The 12,384-nt window shown below is 36.1% G+C and overlaps 2 protein-coding genes across 25 annotated transcripts in view; one reads left to right on the forward strand and one right to left on the reverse strand.

Moving 5' to 3' along the window:
• Window positions 1-5,757, forward strand: part of PARPBP (PARP1 binding protein) — a gene marked incomplete at both ends in the record, with an annotated part of 50,800 nt that extends 45,043 nt beyond the window's left edge. For 15 of the 24 annotated variants that reach the window (XM_080661665.1, XM_080661685.1, XM_080661688.1 and 12 more), the window contains 2 exons: window positions 4,688-4,823; window positions 5,420-5,757. In XM_080661665.1, coding sequence (XP_080517791.1) covers window positions 4,688-4,823; window positions 5,420-5,757 — 474 coding nt within the window. The remainder of the gene's footprint in view (window positions 1-4,687; window positions 4,824-5,419) is intronic. The other 9 variants (XM_080661667.1, XM_080661675.1, XM_080661677.1 and 6 more) reach the window with 1 other exon arrangement.
• A 598-nt stretch (window positions 5,758-6,355) lies between these two features.
• PMCH (pro-melanin concentrating hormone) lies at window positions 6,356-7,426 on the reverse strand (the record flags this gene model as incomplete). Its single annotated transcript, XM_080659663.1, has 3 exons — window positions 6,356-6,405; window positions 6,694-6,892; window positions 7,178-7,426. The coding sequence occupies 3 exons, from the start codon at window positions 7,424-7,426 to the stop codon at window positions 6,356-6,358; spliced, it is 498 nt and encodes a 165-aa protein (XP_080515789.1).
• Window positions 7,427-12,384: the final 4,958 nt, after the last annotated feature.

Raw genomic sequence — 12,384 nt, forward strand, 5'->3', positions numbered from 1 at the left:
CCCTTGGAGTTGAGGAGGTACGTGTCTTTGGGAGAAGGAGAGGGGAAGGGATGGGGGGCGTGCTCCCTGGAGGCAGAGCTCTGAGAGTGTGTTTCTTTGTCTATGTTTTGGTTTTAAATAGGATGGTCAGTTGGGGTCTCTTTGAGAAGCATAGACTTTCAGGGAGTGAGCAGCATTTTTCATTAGAATGAAGATGGGATTTTTGTATTAGACTGAAATAGAAATTCAATTAGGAATTGAATTTGTTTTGGTTGACGTAATGAGTACCTACTAAGTGTCAAGTGTACTAGACATTTTATATCCTTCATCCTAATGAATCCTTGCTCAACTCTAGAAAGTATCATTTTCCAGACTCTACAGCTAGGAAGTAACAAAGGTTTGTGTTCAGATGTAAGACTTCAGAGTTTATGCTATTTCTAAAGGGTAAATAGAGGCAGAGTAATTATAATGAGGACTCATACAAAGATAATGCTACTACTTAGGTAAAAAAATTATCTTTCTGCTATTTAGCAAAGTAAATGAAATTTCACTGAAGAATAAATGGATCATTTGATGTATTTATAAATTCATACAAGGGTTGCCACAAGGGTAGCAAATCTCTATTCTTTTAAAAATGTGATAATATAAGAACAAAAAGATAAATTCAGAGTATTTATTTTTAGTTACATGTTTAAGAGGTTGGTTAGGAATAATTTTCTTCTCCAAACTTGTTGATGTATTTATCAGGATAACGGCTTAGAACTTTCCTTTTCTTAGTAATATTCTGAGAGTGTCTGCAACTTTTCAATATTTTGACTCACTTTAATTGGAGTCAGGCTTTCCTATGTGAAGTACTATTTTCCTCAAACTGGGAACCTACTAATAATTTCAATTTAAAAAGAGCTTGTGGCAAAAGGACTTTTCCAATTCTTGGCAAGTTTGAAGTTCATTGCAATTTTACTGTGGATAGAAAGCTTTCCAAAGAGGGGAAATCACTCTACAAAGGAAAACTTTCAATCCTTTTCTCTCATGTGACTGGAACATAAAATGATTTTAACAGCCATGTATGAATCTGGACATTATTCTTAGTTGTTTAGGACTTCAAAAGCACTTTCAAGAGGGAATTGTTTTGCTTATTTGTGATTCCAAATCAAATACACAGAGAGATTTGGAAGATTGGCAACAGGAAGTAATCTCAGTTCTATGTAGCCACTAATGTTGTGCACAAAAATTCAACTTTTATGAACAAAGGAAAAACATTCTCTTTTAAGTTATAAATACAAGCCAATGTAGCTTATATTGTTTTAATAACTAAAATGAAGACGCTTATTGTAAGCTCATTTTTTGAGCTGCATTTCAAGAATCATTTTAGAGTTGGCCTAATTCAATGAATTTCTCACTCTACTGTCTTCATATATGTTGTTACATTAATAACTGCATAGTCTCAACATAGATCTCTAATGTTTACATAGCCCTTTCATATATTTAACCATTTAATCCTGGCCATTTTGTGAGGTAAATTTTATTCCCACTTATGTGTGGGTAAGTGAGAAGTTCAGAGCTTTGCTGAGCATCATCTAGTTAATAAGTGAGAGAGCCAGTGTTAGAGGCCAGGTGTTTTGACAGCAAATCTGGTGCTTTTCCCTTCACATCATTGCTTTGTGTGTGGATTTCTTAGCTGGACATTACATTGTTGGCTCCAATCAAGTTTGTGATAAATTAAAATCTCTAGATCTTTTTTGTATGTTGTTTTTAAGTTAGGCTCTCCTCATCCTGTACATCTGTAATTGATATTTTGAACTTAAATACAGGACTTTGTTTATCCTCATTCGTTTTCATCTTATTATTTTCTACTTATGTTTCTAGCCATCTGAGATATTTTCAATCTTGATTTTGTTATCCAACTTATTTATTATTCCTTCCAGCTGTGTGTCAGCAGCAACTTTGATAAGTAGAATGTCTGATTATAGAAGCCATCCTAATCCTCTCTTTAATACACTATGTGCCTATCACCAGTTGGAACTTAGTAAGTAGTAACTAATTACAAAAGTTTTTTTGTGTAGGCTAAGGAAAAGAAAACCTATATATAATCTTTTGTACCTAAGTATTTCAAGACTATTGTAGAACTATTGTGGTTCTCTCTTATGTTTTTTTTTTTTGTTTTTTTTAAAGATAATCTTTTTTTTAAAAAATATATTTTATTGATTTTTCACAGAGAGGAAGGGAGAGGGATAGAGAGTTAGAAACATCGATGAGAGAGAAACATCGACCAGCTGCCTCCTGCACACCTCCCACTGGGGATGTGCCCGCAACCAAGGCACATGCCCTTGACCGGAATCGAACCTGGGACCCCCCAGTCCGCAGGCTGACACTCTATCCACTGAGCCAAACCGGTTTTGGCTCTCTCTTATGTTTTGATATGTTTATAATATTTTTCATGGTAAAAACAAAACAGTTGTTAAATATTTTTCTTTCATACCTGAATCCAGTCTCAGGATTTTAAGAAGCTATTGCCTTGTAACTCTACTTTTCTGAAATTGCCCTGATGTCACTAAGGTTCAAAAATTTCCTGAGGAGAGGAAATCTAGTTATAATAAGGAGGGCTGTATTTACATAGCAAAGAAAGGTGTTTTGTTTTTTTTCTTAGATATATGTTAAAAAGTAATAAAAATAAAAATAGCACAGTTTTCTAAAGAAATTTTTATTTGTGCTAAACATGAGATTGAGAAAACATTGATTATACTAAATGATATAGTTACTGTATTTTTACTTAGAGTATTTTATGGGTGCTGCTGACTTTGTGGTGGGAGGTTAAAGTCCCCCCAAGCCGCCCATCACTATCTGCGTACTATGGGAGTGACCCTACCCAGCCACTTAGCACTCGTTTGCCTTCCTGCGCTTACCATACTCTGTAACTCTCCATAAGCAATACATTTATAATTCTCTATAAGCAATAACTCTGGTAAAATGAAAGAAAAGTTATATAAAACAATAATGTCAACAGTTACTACTGGTTTTACAGATGGAAATTTTTAGATAACGTTATTATAATAATGATCTGATATAATATAAAGTTTATTTTATTAGCAAAATTCACTTAATAGCCTTGTCAATTGCTTTAATTCTGTACTTATGGGATTAATAAAGTCCAGAAAGGGCTAGTTAAAACCTTCAGTTATATTTTTGGGCATCTCATGGTGGAAACTATGTAACAGTAGTTGCATTCATGTGGATTCATGAAGCTATGGGATTGTAGTTTCATTATTGAGCCAACTCTATTTAACTTTAAAAAAATAGTTTTGGTCTTTTGCATTTTTACATTTAAAAATTTTTTGTATATTTTTGTGCTCAAATGGAAGGTACATTCGAATGTTCTAATTCTTAATTAGATATAATTTTTAGTGATCTAGGAAGTGGTGGTTAGAAAGATATAAAATTTGTCATGCTGAGAAAACTTGATTTTATGAAGCAACTGTACTGGAGACTATTCTGATTTCTTCTAATTAAACCATAGTCAATGGATTTAACTGCCATTATCTTTGCAAACATCTCAGAGGGTTAATTCAGTGTTCTCTGAATATAAAAGCATAATCTAGAACTACTGAATATACAATATAAAGTTGTGCTGTTTTAGACTTTATGAACTATATCAATAAATTTCCAAAAGTAATCTTCAGCATAATGTGATTATGCTTTAAAGTGTTAAAGTTCTCTTTCTTAAATCATTTATTTGAAATTTAATCTTTGTCTATTTCTGGAAAGGATTTGGGATGAATTTGGATTTGGAGCAGTCTCCTCATAATAACTGAGTGTCATTACACATTAGATGTGAAATTTGTCGAAATTTGCTTTATCTGTATGAATTACTTTGTTCTGCAATTAATTTCTATCCCTAAAACAGCCACTGGTTTTATGTTTGCAGAATATATTTCCAAAACTACTCCCTTGGCATCCTTTTCAGTGGTTAAGAATTAAATTTAGCTTTCTAATTTTCTCCTACTTGTAACATTTGAAGATAAATGTAAGAGTGTATTTTGAATATTCAACCATTAAGTCACTTGGTCAGATTTTTCTAGAATGACATATTTGAATCATCTTTCTTATTTTCTTAAATGTTCAAGAAATAATGCCTCTCAGTCACCATTTTGTTTTCTTTCAGTTTATTTCTTTGTTCGATTTCTATTTTTGTTTCTTTCATTCTTTCTTAGTTATCTTTTTATCTGAGCATCTCCCTTTCTTAATTTCTTGAGTTACATATAATGATGTTTGTTTTTCCTGAAAGAGTTGTACTCTGTGTAATACTTAGGATGAAGAACTTGTATTTATTTAGGATTATGTATATTATTATTAAATTTATCATAAAACTTTCTTTCCAAAGCAGCTCAGACACAGGAATATGTAAGAAAGGCCTCTGAAGAGTCTAAAATTGATCTTTCTAAAATGTTACAAAAGATATGAAATATATATATATATGTATGTATATATACATATAACTGGTATTACTAAAATGCATAAAAATGCTAGTTGTAACAATGAATGAATTTGTAAACTAAGAAATATCAGGGGTTAAAAGTTCTCAATGAATAATGGAATTTCTATGTGAAATTTTTATGATACCTTGATTACTATAGAGTGTATTTCTACCTAGAGGAAAAATAAATAAAAATAAGAATAAATTGTATATTTTCCTCTTTCTTCCCATTACCAGATGAAGCAAACCTTAATTAGATCCCAGTTTTCTTGTACTTATAAAGATGACTGCCTGATAAGCAGGAATACATGGAATAATGTTGATTCAGCATCAAAGCCATTGAATGTTCTTCACATGGAAAATGACCTTTCTGGTAACTGACCTTATATGAGCAATTAAATAGCAGTTTAATTCCAGTATAGGGTTTTAACTTAAGTAAAACTAGATTTTTCCCCTCACAAAGTATAAAATGTGAAATATAAAGATGTCTATTTTTAAAGACTTGGGTTTATTTAAAAAGTTAAATCTAAGTACAAATTTATAGACAGGAATAGGACACAGTTTGATTTAACTAAATGTATTTAAGAAATAACTCTTACATTTAAGGATTTAGTGTCATGCATTTAAACAAAGCAAATATGTTTGTAGGGATGAAAGTGATATGGTAAATTGAAAAATAATCTATAATAATAAAAGCATAATATTTTAATTGGACCAGACGTCCTTCCGGATGACCTTCCAGATGAAGCTGCAGCGGGGAGGGGTGGGGGCTGAGGCAGAGGTGGGAGCAGAGTCCCTTGCACGAATTTCGTGCATCAGGCCTCTAGGCGTAACTTACAGCATCATTTGATTACAAATCATACATTTTTAATAATCTAGCCATTTTTAAAGTTTATTGTAAAATTCTCATGTGTAATAATACTAAATGTTATATAATTCCTTTCCTCTTTTCATCTTGTATAACAAAAGGTGTAAATTCATCTGTTGGAAGACCAACAATTGGAACAAATTCTGGAAATGTTCATCTGGACAGAAGTAAAAATGAAAAAGTAGAAAGAAAATCAACTAGTCAGACAGGAAATAAAAGCTCAAAAAGGAAACAGGTGCATTTAGATGATGAAAACATTCTCTGTGATAATGGAAATGAACTACCCCAATGTAAAAATGTTAAGATACCTAAGACATCAAATGATATGCAGAATAAATTGGATGGCAAACTAGCCAGAATAGCAAAAAGCAACAAGTGTGCTGCCAAGGACAAATTGATTACTGGCCAGACAAAGTTAACTCAGTTTTTTAGATTATGAGTTTATCTTTTATGTACTTTAGATTCATGTATGTATAAAGCCATTCACCAAAGGTATATACTTAATTTTTAAGAGATCAGGTGTAAATTATGATGCTTTATTATTTTTTTAAAATTTTTTATTGTTTAAAGTATTACATTTGTCTCCTTTTCCCCCCATTGACCTCTCCCCAGACACTCCCACCCCCTAGCACATGCCCTCACCCCGCTAGTGTCTATGTCCATTGGTTATGCTTATATGCATGCATACAAGTCCTTTGGATGATCTCCTACCCCCTTCCACCTCCCCTGCTTTCTCTCTGAGGTTTGACGGTCGGTCTGTTCGTGATGCTTTATTATTTTGGTGTAGAGTGTATGTAAGGTTAGTGTGTTAAGCATTGTTTAAAAAATACAACTAAGTCATAATTTTGCAGAATATTCACAAAGTTTAATGTACAAATAAAGTGTATCATTTAGGTTAATGATATCTCTTTATACTGCTTTCTTTTACAACAGACATTTAAAATAATATAAGTCATAGTAACATTAAGGGCTCTTCCCCCCACAGACAATTAAATGATTTTGTTTTCTTCTGAAAAGATCATGTGGGCCAACAGGTATCAGACTTGCCAACACGGTCGATAGACTCTTCCCAGCATACACCTGATCACTGAAAGAATAAAAAAGGTTTAAATTGTTTAAAGGATTATCACACAAAATTTATTAGAAATGAAAACAGTGGATCTAATATAGCTAATTTGGAGTAAATAAAAATTATAATAACTAATTAAATGCTTTTTAATTCCACATATTTGGCAGGGGTCACTTAATAGAAAAAAGTGTGATTGAACCATGGTCTTATTTCATTTTGTTATCATTGGATCCAAATTCAGTTAAACTCAGAGTTCTATTTTACAGTACTAAGACTTAAAGAATTGAATTTTAAAGGACTACTCACTGTCAAAATCTCTCCTTCCTATAGGAAATTTAGCTGAGTTTTCTTCATCCCCAGTTTCTCTCTTTTCTTGTGTTGATTCAATATTCTGAACTCCATTCTCAGCTGGAAAAACTACAGATCCTTTTGGTGCAAGATCAGGTTTTATAGCCAGATTCAGTGGCAGACCATGATTCAAGAAATTATGTTTGGAGCCTGCGTTCTGTAAAGAAAAGATTGATTTGCATTTTTGCTGTCTTATTTGGAATGGTAATATAATACATTTGCCTAATATTCTTATTGATTAATTCAAAGATGACTGTTTCAACTTTTTAAAAATATCTCAGATATTTTTAAATGATGAGTTGTTGTCCAGGATGGAAGAACAACCTGGTATGTATAAAATTTCATCAGTTGATCTAATGCATATTGTGGCTATTTGCATATACTTCTGTAAAAATCATTCAAATAGCCATTGCAATAAAGGACAAGTCAGATTGCCACTTACCCTTGAATTTTTGTTTTCCTCATCATCCATGAAACCGCTCTCATCATTTTTATATTGTGGCAGGGAAGGAGCAATGACTGATTTCTCTGCAGTGTCTTCCTTCTGAAAGGCTTTCCCCAGCCTAAATGTGTTAAATACCATGTCATCTTCTAAATTTCTTATGGACTTGGATGCTGAAAGTAAAATGGCTTGAGAAAGCAAAGAAAAAGTTAGTATTAATGTGTAGGAAGAGAGATTCATTTTTGCCATTCTTAGTTCGATGTTTGCTTTGAGTCAAAGATGTGTAAAATGGAGAAAATTTTCTCCACCTGCTTCGTAAATGATTCCTACCTTTATATATTTTCCGTCCTGAATGGAAAGCACTTCAAAGACAGACTTTCATCACTTCAGAAATGACTCATCAGGTAGAGCTAACCTTTTGTTTAGCTGCTAATACCTACATTGTCTGGGTTTTAGTGGCATATTGTTTTGTTTTGAGTGGGAATTTTCTCAGAATCTGATTAAGATCCTTGGTAGAATGTTTTCTGTTGAGCAGATTATGGTCTCTTGAAAATGGGTGGTAATTAAGGAAGACCACAGGACATCAGGCTCTCCATATTCTTAGTGTTTTCTTCTGAATATTTTCTGATTAAGATATTAAAACCAAAGTTATTTCACTCAATGATGATAAGAATAAAAGTTTTATTTACTTTTAATCCTGATTAAGTTGAAATAATCTTCAAAAAGGATTTTTTTTCATAAATGCTTGATATAGTAGTCTTTGTTGATTAAAGTGTATATACCTCTCAGTATGAACAAAATCATTCATGCTATACCTAAAATTGACCTGTCAGTTGTGTTTTATCTCTGCATTTACAAAAGGATATTACTGGTATTTACTAATGAATTTAGCAATTAAAGAATAAGCAGTTCATGAAGAGAATATTTATGTGTTTCTTAAATATTAATGTTGGATGATGAATGTATTGTACGATTTTTAATTAAACATTTCAGAGTTAATTTCTAATTTTGACCAAAATGTGGTAGAGAATATATTCTTGAATATGTCTTCTGGCACATATTAGCAAGCGTTTTTCTAGGGTGTATTTCCAGGCATTAAATTGCCAGGTCATGGAGCACGTGCATGTCCAGCTTTACTGATGCCAAAGTGTTTACAGAAGAGTAGCAACCAATTTAAGCCTCCACCAGCAGGCTATGCGAGTTCCCATCACTCCATGTCCTCGCCAATATTTGGGTATCTTATTTTGCTTTTAATTTGTATTTTCCTAATTACTAAAAAGTTGAATATTTTTTTGTATGTTCATGAGCCATTTATTTTTTCTCTTACATAAAATGCATTTTGGAAAAAGAATACTTGTCTATTTTCTGTTGAGTGCTTTGTCTTTTTCTTATTGATTCATGGGAGTTCTTTATGTAGGTATCCTGGATATTAATTCTTTGTTAGTTACATGTACCCTGATATCTTTAACATATTTCTATATATTCTAAAAGTTTAACTGCTTTTACTTTCACATTTAAATTCTTAATTTATCTGGAATTTTGTGTCTGACACAGGATATATAATTTTATTTTTTCTAAAAGTCCTTATACGTTTCTTGAATAATTTGTCCTGTTCCCGCTAATCTATAATGTCAGCTCTGCAGTATATCAGGCTTTTATATACGATTGGGTCTCTTTCAGAGCTCTTTATTCCACTGCCAAATCTAGTCTTAATAATTAAAACTTTAAAATAGTTTTCAATATCTGGTAGGGCAAGTTTCTAAGCTCCCTACTCACTCATCAGTTTTTCTTCTACAGCAGTTCTTTGGCTATTGTCCATTTCTTTTCCATATAAATCTTCATATCAGCTTTTCAAGTTCTGTGAGAAACCTTGATGGGATTATGAAAGGAATTGCATTGGTTCTGTAAATTGATTTCAGAGGGGAATTAATACCCTTAAGATAATTTTCTTATCCATGAACATGGTACTTTTCCATATTTATTTAGATCTTCATTAACCTTTTAATAAGATTTTTCTTTGTAAAGGTTGTATTATATATCTTTTGTTGAAAGAATTACAATTCTTTTTTTAAATACATTTTTATTGATTTCAGAGAGGGAGAGAGATAGAAACATCAATGATAATAGAGAATCATTGATCGGCTGCCTCCTGCACACCCCTGAGAGATAGAAACATCAATGATAATAGAGAATCATTGATTGGCTGCCTCCTGCACACCCGCAACCCAGGCATGTGCCCTTGACTTGACTCAAACCCGCGACTCTTCAGTCCACAGGCCGACACTCTATCCACTTAGTCAAACCGGCTAGGGCAAATTCTAATTCTTTATAATTTAGTTATAATTGAGCTTTTTGTTTTCAGTTATTATAAGTGGTATCTTGAAAAAGTTTACCTTTTCTAACATAATTGCTGATCTGTACACACGTAATTGATTTTTGTGTAGTGCTCTCCTTTTTATTAGTCTGTACAAGTTTGTTCTAATAAAATATTGACTACTTGTTATAATAAATTACCAAGATTTTCATTGCAACAGTATTTTTCCACACACATCAAAATTTAAAAGCAATATGTCTTTCTCAAATTGTCATTGAGTGTTTTGTATCCCAACCCTCAAAACACAGACATAGGTTTTTGAATATCAACAAGCCATTTATAGAAGTCATAAGATACAGCTATTAATAAACATTACACAGGGTACAATGGAGGTATCTGGGCAAACACCACCAACATTTAATGGAAAAGGTGTCGGTTTAAAAGTAGAATTACTAAGATGAGCCACATAAACACACTATTTATGTCTTTCCAAAACCAAAATGGGGAAAACATTATTGCCATTCTGCCAAACACAACATAACTAAAAAGGCTGCATTAAGGGTCATGAATCCAACGTATATGTCACAGAATTAAAACTCCAGTAAAGCAACTGAGCTACTCATTGAAGTAAATTAAAAAGTAAGATCAAACTTCTTTAGCATATCAATGCTATTTTAGAAGCATCATCAGAACAGAGATTTAATTATAAATTGGCCTGGACTACATCTTATAAAGAGAATTTTGCTTAGTACCAAAAGAGAATCTATCAGCAAACATCCTAGGAAAGCTGTGGAATTATGTTCTTTGTTATTCTTGAAACTCACCAGGTTGGAGCTCTGTAATCTCCCAGGGGTTCTAGGAGCTCTACATACCAATTAATTAAGAAATTGATAGTATTTAAGCAAAAAGAAGACCAAAAGTAGACCTTGTCCTCACATATATTAGATAGGTGGATTCTTAAAAATCACATGATAAATGTAAATCATAAAGCCAATTTTATGTTACATAAAAAACTAGACTGCAAACTGCATGCTTACCATAATATTTTATACTAGAGGCCCAGTGCACAAAATTCGTGCAAGGGGGAGGGGGGGTGTCCCTCAGCCCAGCCTGTACCCTCTCCAATCTGGGACCCCTTGAGGGATGTCCGACCTCCCGTTTAAATGAGCAGTTGGACATCCTTCTCACAATCCAGGACTGCTGGCTCCCAACTGCTCGCCTGCCTCTGCCTGATTGCCCCTAACCGCTTCTGCCTGCCAGCCTGATCACCCCCTAACCACTTCCCTGCCAGCCTGATTGACGCCTAACTGCTCCCCGGCCGGGCCAATTGCCCATAACTGCCCTTCACTACCGTCCTGGTCACCCCTAACTGCCCTCCACTGCTGGCCCGGTTGCCTCTAATTGCCATCCCTTGCCATTCTGGTCCCTACCAACTGCCCTCCCCTGCAGGCCTGGTCACCCCCAACTGCCCTCCCCTGCAGGCCTGTACACCCCCAACTGCCTCTCCTCCAGGCCTGGTTCCCCCCAACTGCCCTCCACTGTAGGCCTGGGTCCCCCCCCCCCCAACTACCCTCCACTGCAGGCCTGCCCCCCCCAACTGCCCTCCCCTGCAGGCCTGCCCCCCCCCAACTCCCCTCCCCTGCAGGCCTGGTCTCCCCCAACTACCCTCCACTGTAGGCCTGGGTCCCCCCCCCCCCAACTGTCCTCCTCTGCAGGCCTGGCCCCCCAACTGCCTTTCCCTGCAGGCCTGGTCCCCCCAACTGCCCTTCCCTACAGGCTTGGTTCCCCCACAACTGTCCTCCCCTGCAGGCCTGGTCCCCCCACAACTACCCCCCACTGCAGGCCTGGTCCCCCCAACTGCCCTCCCCTGCAGTCCTGCCCCCCCCCCCAACTTCCCCCATCTGCCAGCCCAGACACCCCTAACTACCCTCCTTGTTGGCCTGGTCCCCCACAACTTCCCTCACCTGCAGGCTTGGGTCCCCCCAAACTGTCCTCCCCTGCAGGCCTGGCCCCCCCAACTGCTCTCCCCTGCAGGCCTGGCCCCCCAATTGCCCTCCCCTGCAGGCCTGGGTCCTCCCCCAACTGTCCTCCCCTGCAGGCCTGGTCTCCCCCAACTGCCCTCCCCTATAGACTTGGGTCCCCCCCAACTGTCCTCCCCTGCAGGCCTGGTACCCCCCCCCAACTGCCCCCCACTGCAGGCCTGGTCCCGCCAACTGCCCTCCTCTGCCAGCCTGGTCACCCCCAACTGCCCTCCCCTATAGACTTGGGTCCCCCCCAACTGCCTCCCCCACTGCAGGCCTGATCCCGGTCACCCCTAACTGCCCACACTGCCCTCCCCTGCAGGCCATCTTGTGGCAGCCATCTTGTGTCCACATGGGGGCAGCCATCTTTGACCATATGGGGCAGCTATCTTGTGACTTGGAGTGATAGTCAATTTGCATATTACTCTTTTATTAGATAGGATAGGAAAGTCTATGAGAGATTTCTTGTTAATATTTATGCCATGATACAAAACAAATATGTGCAAACTGCAAGTTCCCTAAAATAGCAGTTACAGAGTTTATATACAGAAAGATGTCACTATCTGATCAAATGTGGCATTTCCTAGAGTTTATGACACAGAACAATAGCCTCCACAGGCTCATCCTTCATGGCCTTCTTCCTTGTGTGACAGTTTGACTCCCTTATTCTGGTTCTCACTTTCCCACAGTCGAGTTTATCAGTTTTGTTAGCCTTTCTAACAACTAACTTTTGGCTTTGTTGTTCTTCACTATATAAGTTTTCTATTTCACTAATTTTTGCTTTGTATTATTTCTTTAATATTTTGAGGTTTATTTTGCTCTTTTTCTAACTAAAATTGCAGAGATAGCTCATTAATATTTAGACTTTGAAA

This window comes from Plecotus auritus, assembly GCF_963455305.1.
Source record: "Plecotus auritus genome assembly, chromosome: 3".
Lineage (NCBI taxonomy): Eukaryota > Metazoa > Chordata > Mammalia > Chiroptera > Vespertilionidae > Plecotus > Plecotus auritus.